The sequence below is a fragment of the Silene latifolia genome, chromosome 11, assembly GCF_048544455.1.
Source record: "Silene latifolia isolate original U9 population chromosome 11, ASM4854445v1, whole genome shotgun sequence".
Lineage (NCBI taxonomy): Eukaryota > Viridiplantae > Streptophyta > Magnoliopsida > Caryophyllales > Caryophyllaceae > Silene > Silene latifolia.
In genome coordinates, this window is record NC_133536.1 from 101,019,692 (window position 1) to 101,039,991 (window position 20,300).

A 20,300-nucleotide genomic window follows, 5' to 3' on the forward strand; every position below is an offset into this window, starting at 1 on the left:
CGAGGTTATAGTAACCTCGACTATAACTTCAATATATACGACTTGAAGTTATACTTACCTTAACTATAACCTTGACACGAACCTCAAAGTTATACTAGTTCCAACCATAACCTTGAGCCATAAATCTCAGGGTACGTTAGTTCCAGCTATAACCTTATCTCGTACTTCAATGTTATAGTTGCTTCAGCCATAACTAGAGTAACTACCCCAAAGTTGTACTAACTTCATCTATAACACTTGAATCATCATCAATGTTATACTTGCCTGAGCTATAACTTTGGAAAGAACTCTTCGCCGCCTATCATGCCGCCACTAGGGTTTATTCGCAAACCCTAATTACGCTCATGACACCCATAATTTAACGCATAAGCAACATATGATATATGATTAATGCATAAAAACATATACAAACATGTGAAACATATTTAATCATGGTAACAAATAATCAAACATGTACCAATCATGCAAAACAATTATTAAATCATATTAATTACATCAATTGGCATAAACACAATTAAAAGAAAACACCTAGTTACCTTATTAAGCAAATACAACCCTATAGATCGTCTTCAACGATATAAACGTCTTCTCCAGGTGCAGTTTCCACGCCTTTATAGAAATCGTCCACGTGCCAAAGATAACGAAACTAATAAATATACTAACTATATATATATATAAACTATAAAAACTACGCGAAACATAAAACTTACGAAGAAGATAGATAAATCCAAGGAGTAGGATCGATCTAAGCACGAAAGATGATGAAGGAAGGAGGAAGAGGAAGAACGGCACGAAACCCTAGGCGAGGGGCGCACGGCACAAGGGAGGAAGAGAGGAGGAGAGAATTTAGGTTTAGGGTTTTGTGAGAAAAGAGAAGCAAGGGTTTGATTTCCCTTCTTATTTATAGAGAATCTCATGGGTTTATTCTAGGTTTAGGCCCAAAACTCACCCATCTATACCAAAAACACGTGAGACCCAAGGGAGGAGCGGGTCTTCATCGTTTTTCGAGCCCAACGAGCCCAAAAGATAAAAGACGGATATTATCCCGGAAAATAAAATATGAAATATGGGAAAATAAAATTAAAGAATTATATTATGGAAATTAGAGGTGTTACAATCCAACCCCCTAAAAAGAAGTTTCGTCCTCGAAACTTGATAAGAGAACTACCTTACTCGAAAAGATGTGGATGATTCTCTCGCATAGACGCTTCGGTTTCCCAAGTCTCTTGCTCGAACTTCTGACTCCTCCACAGACCCCGAACCAAAGGTACAACCTTATTCCTTAACCTCTTCTCCTGACGTTCCAAAATGCGAACAGGACGTTCCTCATAAGTCAGGTTAGGTTCAACCTCGATAACATCAGCCTGAAGAACATGAGAAGGATCACTGCGATAACGACGCAACTGCGACACATGGAACACATCGTGAACATTCGACAGATTCGGAGGTAAAGCCAACCTATAGGCTACCTCGCCAACTCTCTCGAGCACCTCATACGGTCCAATGTACTTAAGACTAAGCTTGCCCTTAAGCCCAAATCTCTTAACACCTTTCATCGATGAAACCTTAAGAAAAACCTTATCGCCAACCTCAAACTCAATCGGCCTACGCCGCAAGTCTGCATACGTCTTCTGTCGATCCTGGCCTGCTTTGAGCTTCTCACGGATTAACCTCACTTGCTCAATCGATTCCTGAACCAACTCTGGACCAAGAACGACAGCCTCACTAGAATCGTCCCAACACAAAGGACTACGACACTTCCTTCCATAAAGTGCCTCAAACGGAGCCATCTGAATACTAGCTTGGTAACTGTTGTTGTAGGAGAACTCCACAAGCGGTAAACTCTTCTCCCAACTAACATGAAACTCCAAAGCACAAGCTCGCAACATGTCCTCAAGCGTCTGAATCGTACGCTCAGTCTGACCATCAGTTGCAGCATGAAAAGCCGTACTCATATTAAGCTCACTGCCCAAAGCCAACTGAAGCTTCTTCCAAAACTGAGAACAAAACCTCGGATCACGGTCAGAGATGATATCCTTAGGAACCCCATGAAGACGAATGATCTCACGCTGATAAGCATTCGCTAGTTCCTCGAGACTCCAAGTCTCCTTCATCGGAATGAAATCCGCGACCTTAGTCAAACGATCAACCACGACCCAAATCGCATTCATTCCTCTCGGCGACCTCGGCAAACCCATAACGAAGTCCATCGAAATCGAATCCCATTTCCATGTGGGGATCTCCAAAGGTTGCAGTAGACCACCAGGTCTCTGATGTTCAAACTTGACCTTCTAACAGATCAGGCAACGACTCACAAACTCGACGATCTATTTCTTCATACCCGGCCACCAAAAACGTAGCTTCAAATCCTTATACATCTTATCACCACCAGGATGAACCGAATAGGGAGTACTATGAGCCTCCTTGAGAATCTTACATTTTAAGACCTCACAGCTAGGCACACACCAACGACCTTGGAATCGTAGACCATCATCAGGTCCAACGTCGAAGTCTTTGGCGCGCCCTTCGCTTATAGCGACTCGAACTCCTTCTAGGTATTCATCCTCTCTTTGATTAACTCGGATCTCATGAAGAATCCCGGGTTCAGCAACCATCGCACTCAAATCTAAAGTACCCGGAAGAACTACCTCAAGGCTCATCTTCTGGAACTCTCGACTTAAGTCATCAGGTAACACCAACACGGATCTCATAGCATGACACACCTTGCGACTCAAAGCATCGGCAACCACGTTTGCCTTACCCTCATGATACTGCAACTCTATCTTGTAGTCGTTAAGCAGCTCCAACCAACGTCTCTGCCGCATGTTAAGATCTCTCTGAGTGAAGATATACTTCAAGCTCTTATGATCCGTATAAAAGTTGCAAGAGACTCCATACAAGTAGTGTCGCCACAGCTTAAGTGCAAACACCACTGCTGCTAACTCAAGATCGTGATTCGGATAGTTCATCTCGTGAACTTTCAACTGACGAGAATCATAAGCCACAACTTTACCCTTCTGCATGAAGACACAACCCAACCCAAACTTTGACGCATCGCAGAAAACATCGAACTCAACGCCCTCTTCTGGTAGAGTCAACACAGGAGCGGTAGTCAACCTCTTTTTCAACTCCTGGAAAGCAGCTTCACAAGCCTCGGTCCAAATGAACTTGGATTCCTTCTTCATTAACTGAGTCATTGGTCTCGCGATCTTAGATAAATCATGTACAAACTGACGATAATACCCAGCTAGACCAAGGAAACTCCGAACCTCGTTCACATTCTTTGGACTTTCCCAATCGACCACGGCTCGAATCTTCGACGGATCAACCATAACTCCATCGCCAGATATCACATGACCCAAGAAGGTAACTTCCTTTAACCAAAACTCGCACTTTGAGAACTTAGCGTACCACTTCTGCTTACGCAGAATCTCCAAGATAACACGAAGGTGATTCTCGAGTTCAGCCTCATCTCTCGAGTAAATCAGTATGTCGTCTATGAACACCACGACACACTTATCCAAATACTCGCTGAAAGTGCGGTTCATCTGATCCATGAAAACGGCAGGTGCATTCGTCAACCCAAACGGCATCACCACGAACTCATAGTGGTCATACTCCGAACGAAAAGCAGTCTTAGGAATATCCTCATTCCTAACTGGAATCTGATGGTAACCTGACCTCAGATCGATCTTCGAGAACACACTAGCACCACGGAGCTGATCAAACAAATCCTCGACCTCGGCAAAGGATACTTATTCTTGATAGTAACCTTGTTCAGCTCACGGTAGTCGATGCACAACCGCATACTACCATCTTTCTTCTTGACGAACAAAACAGGAGCACCCCGCGGCGAAGCACTCAATCGGATAAAACCCTTATCGATCATCTCCTCAAGTTGCTTCTTGAGTTCCTGTAACTCACCTGGTGCCATACGATAAGGGGCTTTAGAAATGGGATCAGTTCCAGGTAGCAAGTCGATCGAGAACTCTACATCTCGCTCAGGAGGAATAGCAGGTAGATCCTCAGGAAAGACATCAGGAAACTCCATAACCACAGGGATATCCTCTAACTTAGGCTCAACTGAAACACCATGAACACTGCACAGATAGATCTGATGACCCTTCTACCCATGTTAACCATCTTAAAAGCAGAAACCCACTTGACCGTAGGTGTAACCCTAACACCTTGATAAGAAACCCTCGAACCTGTGGAACTCTTAAGCACAATCTTCTGATCACGACAAAGGAACCTAGCGTCATAGCGAGATAACCAATCCATACCCAAAATCACATCAAACTCTCCGAGTTTGAATTGTACGAGATCGGCAGGAAGGATCGCCCCTGCGATACTGACAGGTACGTCCTTGAAAAGAACGGAGCAAGAAACAATCTCGCCCGTAGGAAGGGATATAGAGGTATGAACGGATGAAGAAGAAGAGAGTCCAGCACGGACGGAAAAGGATTCGGATACGAAAGACATCGATGCACCCGTATCAAAAAGAACAAAAGCAGATAATGAATGAACGAGAAAGCTACCCGTAACCACATCTGGATTAGCATCAGCCTCAGCACGACTCATAACAAACACACGACCAGTCTTCGGAGCTTCCACCTTCGGCACTTCCGCCTTTGGTTTCTGGGGACAGTCAACAGCTTTGTGTCCCGGAGCTTTACACGTGTAACATGTGATCGGTGTACCAGGAGCACAACTCGTACCCGGATGGTAAGGCTTCCTGCATCTGAAATAGGTCATACCCTCCCTAGCTTGACCTTGATCGCGCGAGGTATATGGACGAGCCTCGTACTTCTGCTTCTTATGGGAAGCATTAGGAGCAACATAAGACCTCTTCAAGAACTTACTCTTTGCACTCTCCTCAGCCTCGGTCGCAAGAACTGAATCATAGATACTAAGAGCACGGTCATAGGCCTGCTGGAAAGAAGTTGAAGGAATGCCAGACATAGCAGTCCGAACTTTAGGAGCTAGATTCTTCTCATAGCGACGAGTCCTCGAAACCTCGTCCATAGCTACAGAAGTAACGAAACGTGACAGCTTCACGAACTTGTTGGTGTACTCCTCAACAGTCATGGAACCTTGCTGTAGACGAAGGAACTCCTGCTCCTTCGCCGGCGCATCTCCTCGGGATAGAACCTCTTCTTGGCGCCGAGAAGACAGCCCAACCATATCCTGGTTGAACTTCCAGACCAGCTCTAGTAAGAGCCCACCAGTTGTCGGCCTCGTCCTTCAGATAATAGGTGGCGATATCCACCATCTAATCCTCAGGACATCCAGTAGCGAGGAACAACTTCTCGATCTCTCGAATCCATGCCTCCAAAGCAGTAGGATCATTCGCACCATCATAAGTAGGAGGACGGTGACGAGCAAAGCGATCAAACACTGTCGGTTGCGGATGGTTGTTGTTATTGTTGTTGTTGAGGTGGTTAGTGAAACCTTCGGCCATAGATGCCAAAGCGGCCTCAAGTCTCCTGATGCGATCGGCATCAGATTCACCATTTCCATTGCGCACCATCTGCAAGAACGAAATTCCGTTATAAGTGGTAGAACCTAAGTACCACTCCAAACAACTACTCATACATTCTACAACATAAGAAAACCAACCAATCCTATTGGTTTCTACCCCATTTACTCTCACTCATTAACTAGGTCATTTATTTTAGTCATCAACTAAGCGAGAGTTGGGAGCGTGTTCGCTCTGATACCAACTGTAACAACCCGGATTATAAAACAAAGAAAAAACTTATATAAAGTAAATATCAGAGTACGATACTGATAAAAGGGTCAAGGTGGCGGAAACACCTGACCAATCCGGTTCGCTACTAAAACCAAACCAAACTAATACATTATTCAAAGGTTCTTGAAAAGATAAAAGCAAACTCCTATTTTTATTATTAAGCTCGCTTCGCACATTCCCCAAGTAAGCATCAACCAGACAGCAACAAGTGTTCAACCTGAACAACCTGAGAAGGGGGTCGACAATTCAGTCGGGAGTAACTAGATGCTCTCCCAGTCATGTTTACAACAATTGAATATAACTAACAATCAAAAACAATTGAATTTTAAAACCAGTAAACATGTGAGATCATCTATACTCATGAAACACGCAACAAAGCTTACCATGACTTAGTCAATCTTAAACGGATGCAACATGCAAACCTCGACCATATGCAACCACTAGACCATGAACACTTACAAGACTAGTAAAGACAAACGACCCACAACAACCTAAGGCACAAAGCTAGCATTGAAGCATAGCAAACATGGTGACACACAATCCACAGCAACAGAAGGGCACATAGCTAGCAACAAAGCATAGCGAATAGAGCGAACGCCCGTTAGAGCGTATAACCACTGCCTCTAACTTACCAGAGCGTATAACCACTGCCTCTAGCTGACGGAGCGTATAACCACTGCCTCCATCGGTGTGGAGCGTATAACCACTGCCTCCACGGTACTATGTATAGCGTATAACCACTGCCTATATGTCGAAGACCTGGCCAGACTCTCGGTGCAATAACTGTACACTGAATGACACTCGGGAACCAGAGCGTATAACCACTGCCTCTGGCTAGTTCCAAACACAGACCAAAATAAATCCCGCATCAACGGGTGGCGTTGGTTCATTCCGATAGTATATAACTGATACTACCGTCATCTATTCAAACTAGCAACAAACCAATGCACAGTATAACCGACTGTACTAACATGCGTGAACAACATCACGACTCAACTCGTAGATTAGTATAACCGACCATCCTACTTATCATATGAACAAGAGTAACCAAAGATATATGCAACATAAGGACATAACACGTTGAACACAATACAACATATGAAACAAGTATAAGCAACCAATGTTATAGTAACTTTAGCTATAACTTTAACATTAACCATTCAATGTTATAGTAACCCTAACCATAACATAAACTCTGGATGCGAGGTTATAGTAACCTCGACAATAACTTCAATATATACGACTTGAAGTTATACTTACCTTAACTATAACCTTGACACAAACCTCAAAGTTATACTAGTTCCAACCATAACCTTGAGCCATAAATCTCAGGGTACGTTAGTTCCAGCTATAACCTTATCTCGTACTTCAATGTTATAGTTGCTTCAGCCATAACTAGAGTAACTACCCCCAAAGTTGTACTAACTTCAGCTATAACACTTGAATCATCATCAATGTTATACTTGCCTGAGCTATAACTTTGGAGAGAACTCTTGGCCGCCTATCATGCCGCCACTAGGGTTTATTCGCAAACCCTAATTACGCTCATGACACCCATAATTTAATGCATAAGCAACATATGATATATGATTAATGCATAAAAACATATACAAACATATGAAACATATTTAATCATGGTAACAAATAATCAAACATGTACCAATCATGCAAAACAATTATTAAATCATATTAATTACATCAATTGGCATAAACACAATTAAAAGAAAACACCTAGTTACCTTATTAAGCAAATACAACCCTATAGATCGTCTTCAACGATATAAACGTCTTCTCCAGGTGCAGTTTCCACGCCTTTATAGAAATCGTCCACGTGCCAAAGATAACGAAACTAATAAATATACTAACTATATATATATATATAAACTATAAAAACTATAAAAACTACGCGAAACATAAAACTTACGAAGAAGATAGATAAATCCAAGGAGTAGGATCGATCTAAGCACGAAAGATGATGAAGGAAGGAGGAAGAGGAAGAACGGCACGGAACCCTAGGCGAGGGGCGCGCGGCACAAGGGAGGAAGAGAGGAGGAGAGAATTTAGGTTTAGGGTTTTGTGAGAAAAGAGAAGCAAGGGTTTGATTTCCCTTCTTATTTATAGAGAAGCTCATGGGTTTATTCTAGGTTTAGGCCCAAAACTCACCCATCTATACCAAAAACACGTGAGACCCAAGGGAGGAGCGGGTCTTCATCGTTTTTCGAGCCCAACGAGCCCAAAAGATAAAAGACGGATATTTTCCCGGAAAATAAAATATGAAATATGGGAAAATAAAATTAAAGAATTATATTACGGAAATTAGGGGTGTTACACCTTGGGGCAAGTGTTAGTGTCATGCCATATTCGGTTAGCAAGAGGCTAGGAATGGGAGAACTCAAATGCACCAACATCACGCTTCAAATGGCGGATAGATCGACAAAGACACCTTTAGGGGTGTGGGAAGATGTTCCCGTGAGAATTGGAAAATTCTTCATCCCGGTGGATTTCGTTATTGTTGACATGGAAGAAGACTCCAACATTCCTATTATCTTAGGAATACCTTTCTTGCACACCGCGGGAGCGGTGATCGATGTGAAGCATGGAGAGCTCACCCTTTAAGTGGGAGATGAAACCATTACTTTCAATCTTGACAAGACTATGAGAGCTCCCCGATTGCATGAGCCATGTTTTATGGTTGATCACTATAGCCGAAAGGATGATAGGAAGAAGTTGGAATTTCAATGGAGAAAGAAAGTGGATGATGCCCCATCAAAAGAGCAAGGAAATTACAACAATGAGAGCTTGAAAAGCTCACCCATGACAAGTGAAGAAGAAGGCCTCATTGGCCAAGACAAGAAAGAAGGAGAGTTGCTTTATCAACTCAAGACTTTTTTAGTGAGCAAGTAGACGAAGTATGCGGTCTTTGGGATGATGAGTTTGAAGGGATATTCAATCCCTATATTGGTAATGCTATGACCCAAGGCCATCATGGAGAACAACAAGTGAAAAGGTCTATTGAGGATCTTTATCATGATAACGAGCAAGCTTTCGACTACTTCTTCAAGGTGTTGAGTAACATCAACAACACCTTGAACATGCCCCCTTGACATCTCACATTGGATGAGAGTTTGGTGGAGTCCTCCCTAAACCACCATTTGTAAATATTCTAACTCCCAAACTTGCATTTCAATTATTGTATTGCATTTTTGTCATCTTTGGATTTACATTTTTATGCCTTGATCATGATTTTCATCATTTTGAGAGAAGTGAGGGAGGGACTTATGAGTTTATTGATGTGTAGTGCTTTGCCTTAGTGTGGGGATAGAAATTGCCTAGGCTATTCATGCCTTTTTAGTGCCCCTACAATGAAGAACACGAGAATTGAAGAATGAATTGACACGGGTTACGAAGCACCCACAGATGGACCTGAATCCGTGTGGTCAAGGAAGAATCCGAGCAGCCCGAGGGACAATCCGCTCGTCCTGAAAGAACCCGAGCGTCCAAGTCACAAGACGCTCGTCTTGTGAAGCTGCAGAAAACATATTTTGGGTCTGACTGAGAATCCGAGCGTCCAAGCCAGTAATCCGCTCGTCTCAGTCTGGACGGTCGTCCAACAGGAAAGACGCTCGTCTTTTTACTGCTAAAATTTGGGATTTTTCACTGGAAAGTAATCCGAGCGTCCTGAGCCAAAGACGCTCGTCTCAGCCAAGGAATCCGCTCGTCTTTCCTGCAATCTGCTCGTCCCATGGCGTCTTTACCTGAACCCAATTTTTAAAGAATCCGAGCGTCCCGACACTAGGTCCGCTCGTCTCCCTCTGCATTTCAAAACCAACAGTTCTTTTTAAACCCTCCTTTCCCATTCATTTTCATTCTTTCAAAACACAAACACTACCCAAAACCCCAAAACCCTCATTCTCTCCATCAACAAAAACCAAATTCCTCAACCAAAATCAACCAAATCAAATCCAAACTTCCTCAAAACAAAAATTAATCACTCCTTTCGCATCAACAAGTGATTCAAACACCAAAATCTTTAAGTTTTGAGTCGATTTTTGGGATACAAGGCAACTTTCATTCATCCTAAATCGATTTGGGCATTACTAGAAATTGAAGATTTCAATCTTTCATTGGTGTAATTAAGTAAAGGAGTATGGCAAGAACAAAAGGTGGAAACAAGGCACCCCGAAAGAAGACCCTTTCTAAGAGGCAACAAGCCCTTCTTGATAAGCAAACATCAAAGGCATTGGTAGTCCATAAGGCAAGGTCGGAGATTCAAGAACAAAATCCTCCTATGGAAGTTACTACTTCTACCACTCCGGTCATTGAACAATTAGCCGACTATCCGGAGGTAATATTCACTTCCGACTCCCATAGGAAGAAATTTATTTCCTTTGCTAAGAAAACTATCATGCCTACTAAGTTCATATGTGAAGATGCATTGTCAAAATTGGGTGTCCTTGAGCAAACTAAGACCTTTTTCGAGTCTATGGGGTTGAGTAAATTGTTTACAATGCAAGAATTGACATACTCCTCCCTCACCTTAGAGTTTTTGAGCTCTTTGAAAGTCACAAAGGTGGAGACCCGAACCATTATTGAGTTTCGTCTTGAAAATGTTGATAGATGCTTATCTTATGACGAATTGGGTAAGATATTTGGCCTTAGTGATAGTGCAAAATTACAAAGATGCCTACCAAGTATGACCCCGCTCCTCTTTGGATGGCAATTTCCGGAAGGAAATTCACACGTTTTCATGATTGTCGTGCTCTCTTAGTCCACCATCCGGGCATTAGAGTATGGCATAAGGTCATTGGGAATACTTTGATAGCTAGAAATGGCACAAACCATCTTACCAAACTTGATTTTATCCTTCTTGAGTCGGATTTGAACATTGGGAGAGAATTTACCAAGCCATACAATGCTTTACGACTTTTGGTTGATCGATGGCTTAGTGTTGATTGTGGCAAAGAAGGCACGGCCTTTATTGCCAATGGAGGATTAGTTACCTATTTGGCTAAGCATTTTAACTGAGATTTCAACAACAACAACACTTATACACCGGTAAAAGGAGGCCATCTTATTGATTTGCCCACCATGATTCTAAAGTTCAAATGGGTCAAGAACGATACTCTTGACAACAAATTTGGGTGGTTGACAAATGAAGCTGGATCCTTCACTTTGCCTAGCGAAATTTGCCGATTGAATGTTCATCGACCGAACTACCTTCTCCCACTCTCCGAAGAGACCGAGTACATCATTCAACACCAAGGGGAAGAAGTTGCCGAGCCCTCCTCCTCCATTATCACCCCACCTTATCCGTTTGAATACCACGAGTTCAACCCCGAAAATGCCAAGGCGGGAAATGATTACTTGACTCTACTAATGAAGGAAATGCATAAACATGCTTTTAATGATAGCGTTGATGCTTACAAGGCCCAATATCCACCCCTCCTACATCTAGATAGGCAAGGACTTCTCGATCCATCTTATCCTTTGCCTAGTTGGGCGGATAGGAGGTATTCTTTCCTAGCACTTCTAGTGGTGGTAGACCGGGTGGAGAGGAGATGATTGTTGATGAGAGTGGTGACCAAGAAGGTGAAGATGAAGAAGTTCAAGAAGAAGAGGAAAGTGAGGAAGAACAAGAAAGTGAAAGTGAGAGTGGACATGACTCCACATCCATGGAGGTTGATGATGCCTCAAGTGAGGAAGACGATGATGATGATGACACGATGGGTGAGGACTGGCAAACTTTTGGAGGCTCCTACATTCTTACACCTCCTTTATGGTTTGTCTACTTCTCTTGTTTTTTTATTTTATCTTGATCATTTTGTGGAGTCCTCGCAACATTAGAGGACTAACACCTTGGCTTCATTAAGGTGTTCATTTTTATTGTTCCCAACTTTCAAAATCCAAAATGACAAATTTTAGTTTCATGCATTGCATTTTATGTGCATGAATTCCCCCAAAATTTTTGACATTAGAAATAGTGTCTATTTTGGATTGGGGAAGTTTATGCATATGCATTGGGAGCTAATCTAAATTATGCTCTACACCATAACAAAAACCATGCATCATATAGCATAACTTAGTTGCATTTACTCTTGTTTATATATCATTTTCATTTAGTTTAGAAATCATGCATATTCATATAAATTGCATAATTTCCTATCGTATTGGTCATTGAGGATAATGCTCATACTAGTGCGGGGATGGGAAATTCTAACTTGACCTTTTTAAAAAACAAAAATGATAAAAATTAAAAATTTTGAAAAATACAAAAATATGTCCTTTAATTTCATTAAAACAAAATACAAAAAAAATTAAAAAATTGAAAAATCCACAAACAAGTTCATTTCCTCTATAGTGTAGTCTTGTATATATATTGTATATATTGTGTTTGTTTATCCTTGTTCACATTGATTAACTACGCCACATCCGAGACATGAGGATATAGAAGACCGCATGGTATGATCTTTCCAATCTCTTTTTTCCTCTTTATGTTAATGACTATGTGGCTTTATTTTGATTGATGCGGTAAAAATAATGTGAATTTAGGACTTGCATTTAGATTATTTGGCATATTAGTTGGTAGAAGCATATGCATTAGGATGTATAAATGTTAGTTGCATCATGGCATGTAGTTGCATTTAGGAAAATTTTGTGAACCGTCTATTTAGAAAGCTTGAAAAGTGTATATAGGCCCTTGTAGATGCTTTTTCTTCTTAAGACTTTGCTTGTTAGAATACTTGTAAAATACTCTAGGATGTGTCATACTAGTATCCTTTGACCCATGGATTAAGGCCTAGTCAAGAGTACCTTGTGGTGTGATAACTTCTTGGCTACCGTGTATTCCAAGATGACCCTTGAAACCATGCAACCATCATCCATGTTCTACCACATTTTGTCATCAAAAAGGGAATGGGCACAAAAATTGTTCAAAATTTGAGTTCAAGAAGTGAAAAGAAAAGAAAATGTTTGCAATTGCATCAAAATAAAAGAGGAGTAGCAAAAATAGACTCCTAATGCTTCAAATATAAGCACCCTCACTACAAATGGGGTAGCTTTGAAAATGTTCAAAAGAAAATGCAAAAAGTTAAAATATTGTCAAGTATTGAAATGCCAAACATCAAAAGAAATGGCAAAAAGAAAGTGTTCTCAAATGTTATATGCCACAAAAAATTGGGGGGGGGGGGGGGGGGACAACAACAAAGCAAACTCCAATATGAAACTCAAATACTATTGATCCCTTTTCCATCGTATCCACTTTTGTGCATGGTAGAGAGGGACGACCCTTCTTCTTGTCTAGGCAAGAAGGGGAATTCCGCGATCCTCAAGTGTTTCTAACACCATAGGGAGTCTACTCTTGACGAAAGAATTTAACGATTGAGGAAAAAGGTACCCTAGCTTGACACAACTTGGAGGTGATTTATTGGTATCCTTCTAGGCTTAGTAGTTTGAAGAAACCATATCTATAATGGAGTGGGTACCCTTGAATTGCTTCCCCTTTGGATAATTTCCGCCACTTAGATGAGGAAAGTGGCTATTCTTTTGTAGATTCATCCATTACTTGATTTTGTGTGCTTTAATGCTTGGATGTGTCGCCATTTTGGCAAGACCCACCTTGCCTTGGGAGAAGGCATCCTACCTCATGGTTGTCTTGTTGTGAGTTGAAGGGGTGGAGTGAGACCCGCTAATTGTCTCATATCGGTTATATTCGTAGGATAGTTTAAATAAGGGTCCTAGTTTTTGTCACCTCTTTACTCGGGACGAGCAAAGGTTCGGTTTGGGGATATTTGATGTGACCAATATTTGAGCATATTTAGTCCCCTAATTAGCCTCGTTCCTATGCTTTTTAGTGCATAATTAGGTCATTTACTATCTTTAGTCCTTTGTTTTGCATATTATTTGAGGTTTTGTTTCCTTGGTAGGAGAGGAGTGCAAACCTTGCATTTTAATGGCAAAATGGAGCTAAATTGATCGAATCTAATGACCAAGCATCAAAGTGAAGACAAGACTAGAAGGCCTATGTAAATAAAGTAGTAGATGGGCAATGATGAAGACGATCCTTGCATCTCCGACAAGATCCTTGAGGATTGTTGGAAGAAGAAAAGAAGAAAAGAAGAAAAAGGTTGCTGAACTAGAATCTGGCCGTCGCAGTATCGGGACGCCCGTCCAACTCTCACAATCCGAGCGTCCCTCCAGCCAATCCGCTCGTCCAACACCTCCACAATCCGAGCGTCCAACCCTCTAGTCCGCTCGTCCAACTCCCACAATCCGCTCGTCCCGACCCCTTGGCCGCTTGGATTGTCATCCAGTACAGCACGCCTTCTCCTTGTTCTACTCGGGATGCGCATATTTCTAAAAGACTAGCAAAAAGGAGACTCGCGTCTTTCTTCGAGAGGAGCATTTCCTCAACTTTTCTTAAGGGTCTTAATCGTCATTTAAGCCCTTAGTAACCCTAATTTATGTACCTAATCCCCACTATAAATACCCCATTATACTAATTAGATTATCATCAATCCTTAGTATAATTTATGTTCTTCTAATATCTCTTTAATCTTGTAATCAACTTTTAATTAAGCATTAATACAAATCTCATTTCCTTAATTTCTCTATTGTTCATCATTTATTTTGGGTAATTGAAGATTATTTGGGGTTTATTTGGAGGATTGACAACCTTCCAATCATTCATCAAGTACTTCTATTATTCTTTGCTTATTATTTTGGAATCATCGTTAGGTATAATTCTCTTAAACCCTTTTTAATTATTATTAATCATCTTCATTTAGTCATCATATTTTGCTTCGTTAATATGATTGACAACCTTGTTAGCATGTTAAACTTGATAATGAGTGAGTAGTTTCCTTAGCTAGGGTTAATGGGGAATTAGGGGAAGCCAACATGGGGGATGATTCATGCTTAATCTAATATGTTCACATAATTTATTTGCTTGCTTGTTGTGATCTCAACTTATGCACATGTTATGTTTGATGAAATGCGAGCCTATGAATCCTTGCATTTTTTACCCATCACTTACCTTTTCATTAGACCATGCATATAGTTGAGTAGGGAGGATTAAGTCGACTTGTAGGTGTTGTACAATCTAATCGATTCGGCTGCGGGACCCAAACCTTCCTAGGATTGTAAGATATAAACCAACTCGATCCTATCACAACAATAATTGCTTGCTTATAATTTGAGAATATGTTTGTATGATCAAATCCCATGAATCCCCTATGAACTCATGACACCCTAGTGCTTTTAATCAATTGTTTACATCTCATCTTAATCATCTTGCTTGTTCATATACATTGTTATTTAGTTTAGTGGTCTTCTTATCTCAACCCAAATTGTGACACCCTTAGACACCACTACTTGCAATCGAAAATCCTACATCAATACCCGTCCCTTGGGATCCGACCTTTACTTACCTCTTTACTAATAGTAGAGTAGTTTGTGAGGTTATAAATATTGTTTTGGTCTAGGTGCTCCTAACGATAAGTAACCGAAAAATATAGTCCGACCAGGGATAAGCTCTCGGCCCCGGCTCCGTCCTCGTTGGGCGCGAAGCTCGGAAAGTAGGAGTACACCCACGCCTGCAAAACAAGATAATCAATGACGATCTTTCGTGTTTCAATAAAGGAAAAGGAATGATCTTTTATGATACGAAATGAAGGTTCATACCTCCAGCAGCAGTCCAGGGCCAACAGTAGCAGGAGAAGTCCCCTTCTTCACCAGTTCCGGACGAACCATGGCCCTCATGTAGCGAGTGAGGACCGCAAAGCCAGGAGTGACCCAGTCCCAATGACCTAGGTCACTCAAGTCAGAAAGGAAGGGAAGAAGCTTCGTCGACAGCCTCTCCCCTTGTCTCCAAGGTAGAGCGAAGACAAGAACCACTAGAGCCACAAACGAGCTTTCTGCTCCGCAGTACAAGGAGGAGGAGCCGTCTCCCTCCCATCGATCGTCACCATCACCGGGATCTTCCCAGCAAAGTAATCCCTGACATAGGAACTCGGCACCAACCCGAAAACCGCATCAGCTTTCGCCGCCAGGTTCTAACCGATCAGACTCCTAGCCTCAGCCGAGTCCAATCTCATGGCCGTCGACGGCCACACCACAGCCTTCGTCCCGCACGGCAAACTTGAAATCATACCGTAATCCTCCAACGTGACCCCAACCTCGCCGAAAGGCATGTGAAAGGTCTAGGTCGTGTCCTAGAACCGATCAAGAAAGGCTCGAACCAGGCAAAGGTTAGCCCGAATCTTCCTCCCCTTGATATCCCTCCACGCTCGTACCAAGGCCCCAAAAGCTCCCAACTCGATGATGGTCTGCTCCTCCGCTGACGGCCTCCCGTAAGCCTCCATCATCGTAGTGTAGCCGGAAAAGGACCTGGTGTTCCCGGCCTCCTATTTTGATTCAATGTGAAAGCTATCTTTAGTTCGAATGAAAAGGAAAAGGAATGGCAAATGAAAGACAAGAAAGAAGGTAAATGAAAGAATGATGAATTCAATTTACTAAGCTCTTCACCGTCCTGTAGGACAGGTGACTCTCCGTTGCCCAGATGAGATGTCGGCTATTCCATCTCTCAGCCCACTCCGGTGCTCCCCTCAGCTGACGACCACCTCGTCCGACGTTGGTCCGCCTCGGGGCCTCCTCCTCAACAGCCTCCTCGACGACGACCTCGTCCTCAGCAGCCGTCGCCGCAGCAGCAAAAGCCTCCTCTAACGCCTCCTCGAGCATAAAAGAAGGGTCAAGAACAATGTCCACGTCCATGAGATCCCTCCCTGACGTAGAATCCTCGTCACCTGTAAAATTAGAGTAAATTAGGCCGCGTCAAGTGACGGCGAGCCTTAGTTAGGGGGTTTTCAAGCTTTCAAGGCTCCGAAATCGCTCTTTTCTCGCCATCTTTGGCCATTTCCCCCGAAACCCGACTGCTCATGTGGTAATATGGGTCAGGCCAAGCCTAAATTCAAGCCTAGTCATGGGTTCGAGTCGGAATTTCGACAACATTTCGTTATAACGGCGATTATGCCCTAGAAAAGTGTCCTGAAAAAGCCGTCACAAATCAAAATTCCGAAATGATAGGAAGTTTACCCATCACACAAGGATTTCGAATATCAAGTTTCGTCACAAATGGGCAATCCTAAGGCTATTTTCGAAGCTATTTACAACTTAGCTGTGAGACCGTCACAATTTCACTCAAATGCTCAATACTCGATGAAAATTCGAAATGAACGCATGGTTATGATCCTTATGCTACCAATTATCCATTTATAAAGTCAATTTTACAAGGCAATATCATTTGGGGGAAAAGCCCCAAATTTTTCGACATTTAGGGTTGGAAACCCTAATTTTGTCGGTCCAAATTGCGCAAATACGAAAGTTTAATGCAAAATAGAACACATACCTCGATTAGTCATGGCAAATGCAAGATCTTGATCAAATTTTGATGAGAAATGGTTTGAATTTGAGAGAGTTTTGATGATTTATGTTTTGTTATTATGAAATAAAACACGTCCTCTGTCGAGCTTTTACTCGGACAGAGACAAGCCCAGGAAAAGACGCAGCAGGTGCTGCGCCTCTTCCAAGAGTCGCAGCTCTTGCTACGCCTCTTCCTCAGCTTCCCTCCAAATCAATTTTCGAAAATTCGTTACAAGTTCGTTATTTGTGGGCCCATCTTTGGTGCACCTCTTCCTCAACACCATATATCGTATATTTGGTCCATTTGATGTTTATTCTTCGTCCGGACCCGTATTTTTTAGTAAACTGCGAACTGTCGCAGTACTTTATCAAAACTTCGCTTGAAACAATGAGCGAAGTTTATCTGACAGGTGTTTTGACACGCCTCAATTATGTTCCCCCAGCGAGAGTTCAAGACAGCCAATTGTTCCTCTCAAGACGTGGAGTTCGACCTCAATCTCAAGTTTCTACCGAAGTTTGTTTGAGGACCGGCCCAAGCAGATTTCTCTCAGCAGTTTCTACCGACGTCCTGCTGCCCCTTCAATCCTTCAATATTACGTTTTGTTTCCCCTTGGAGTCCGACAGATTAAGGAGTCTCAAGGAATCTCATGTATGGTCTCTTCTTATGGCTGGCAAGCCTCCTTAAATAGTCTAATGGACTTTAAACGACCCTCCCCGATAGTCGACAGACTCTAAAATGTTTCCGACGACAGGTCCTTGGCTCAGACCCCTTGAGCCGCCTCGCGTCGCCATAGTCGTCATGTTGTAATCTTCGATTGACTTGATGGCTATACTTTGACTTTCGCCTTATCCAAGCCTCAGTCAAAGTGGGGGCTCTATAGATACCTCATTTCTGCACCTCCCGCAAGCCACCCAGTGATGATTGGGCCGCATGTTTGGTACACGGAACGATTTATGAAAATTGGTAAGTTTATCATCAAGTGATAGCTCAAATACTTGTGTCTACCCCTTGGTCGTCATCTACGCGTCGTCACGGTCGTTTTGACAGTAATTAAAGTACATTTGGAGTCCGGGTCAAAAACCGTCTTCATTTTCTAATAACCGTTTAAAATGCCGAGTCAGAATATTCTGGAATGTTCCGGATATTTCTATTCCATATTTTCAATATTTTAATCTTTTGGTAAATTATATCCCGAAATTATATTTTAAATAAAAAGGAAATTAAGATCAACCGCAATTCCATAATAGAAACACGGAAAATCTTTCTTCCGCAGGAGGAAACCCTTGGGAAAAGGACGTAGCACCTGCTGCGCCTCTTCCAAGAGCCGCAGTGGTTGCTGCGCCTCTTCCCCAGCTCCTTTCTGAGTATTTTAAGATCTTTTCGAGATTTACTTCCAAAGTTTTACCGAAACATTAATTCCTCCGTGTGATTAGTATAAATAGAGACCTTCGGTCCTCATATTTCTCACGCGAGTGTCCGCCCTTCTCTTCTCCCTTTGCATTCTAAGACCACGCTCTTGTTATTTGGCGTCTACGTGTTTGAACTTTCGACCACGTAAGCTCGGATCCTTCTGAGTACCAGCCTCGTTTTGCATGACCGACCAATTTGACCAACTCCACCTCAATCAACTTAATCAACTTTGTTTAATTTCCTCTTAAAGGGCACTTTCGTCGTACATTCGAGTCGAGCATCACTAAAAGCTAACTTAGTTAATCTCGTTTCGTCAAACATGTTAGTCTGAGGTTGTAAATCCCATCTTTTATTTGTTAGTTATTTAGACCAAATTAATACTCATCTTATGATATTAAAATTACAAATTAATTTAAAGTGGTCTAAATCTACATGCATGCAAACAAAAGTATAAAAGATGGTATTAAACCATCTTAAGAAAAAAGTTCCTTACATTGTATAAGGCAAGTAAGGGCACTACAAAGGTCTCCTACCTTTGTAGTTCTTGAGCTATGAAACTATGGATGATCCTCCAAGAACACCAATTACCAATATAAGTAATCTCCTTAGGTGGCACCCAAGATAAGCCCAAAATACTACTAAAATTAATAACTAGTTAATAGTAGTAGTAACTTTGTAATATGTATATTTGATGTACTAATTAATATTATTACCTTGATAATATTATTAGTTTACTTTTATATGTGTTTATTGTAAAAGGATGAACAAAATAAGAAAAAAAATATGGTCTTTTGATGGTGTATATGAACCATCCACAACAAGCACACAAAGACCAATTTTTCTTCAAATTTCCACCCTTAGAAATGATGGAATGACTTAGGTATATATAGGCATGCAAATGTATACAATTCACATACAAATTCTAGTGGGAAATGCCTACCTTCTCCACTCACAATGAGTGTATTAGTAGTGTATAAAAATCTGTCCAAATGGTTTCCTTCGGGTCCATTTCGATTTTCGACATTTGCCCCACAAATGCTTATAAGTCTTATATTTAATTATCTGACATAATTAAATATTAATTTGATTATTTAACACTTAAATAATATAAATTAACTACCAATGACTACTTAACTATTAAGTAATCATAACACCATTTTATCAACATACAATGTGTCAATATTAACCCATTTAGCTAATTTTACAACCTCTTGTAAAATTTAATAGCTAATTAATTCCACCTCAAAACATATACACATATCGTATAAAATTAATTAATTAACAATTAATTAATAAATTCTAATAAATTTATTATTTAAATATCACATAATTAAATAACAAATCTCCTTGTCCCGAGTTCGTAACCCGTCATCAAATAATACATTTACGTGACTAATTAAAAGTCAAATAATACAAGGAATTAATTATCTCGTATCTCATACAAACAATTAATTTATTCTATTTGGGCGTCATCCTATAGGTGTGACCTAAAGGGATCAGCTGATCACCGCCGTCACACGACAGTAATGTCAAAATCTAGTCAGCCAATCATTACCGATTAACGATAACCAGCTGACAAATAAAATAAATAAATCCCTGATATTCCTTTTACGAGATTTATTATGTAAACGCACTTATTGTGGAGGACACTACTCCAACAATCTCCCACTTGTCCGACACAAGTGTGCGTTACCAATTCTCTTGTCCAATAATATCTCCCAC

The 20,300-nt window shown here is 41.3% G+C and overlaps 1 protein-coding gene across 1 annotated transcript in view; it reads right to left on the minus strand.

Annotated features, from left to right (window-relative positions):
* Positions 1-4,219: 4,219 nt before the first annotated feature.
* The window catches only part of LOC141613726 (uncharacterized), a 31,359-nt gene continuing 15,278 nt past the window's right edge, over positions 4,220-20,300 (minus strand). The window contains exons 7-8 of the mRNA XM_074432471.1: positions 4,539-4,929; positions 4,220-4,233 (exon numbers count right to left, since the gene is read on the minus strand). Coding sequence (XP_074288572.1) covers positions 4,220-4,233; positions 4,539-4,929 — 405 coding nt within the window. The remainder of the gene's footprint in view (positions 4,234-4,538; positions 4,930-20,300) is intronic.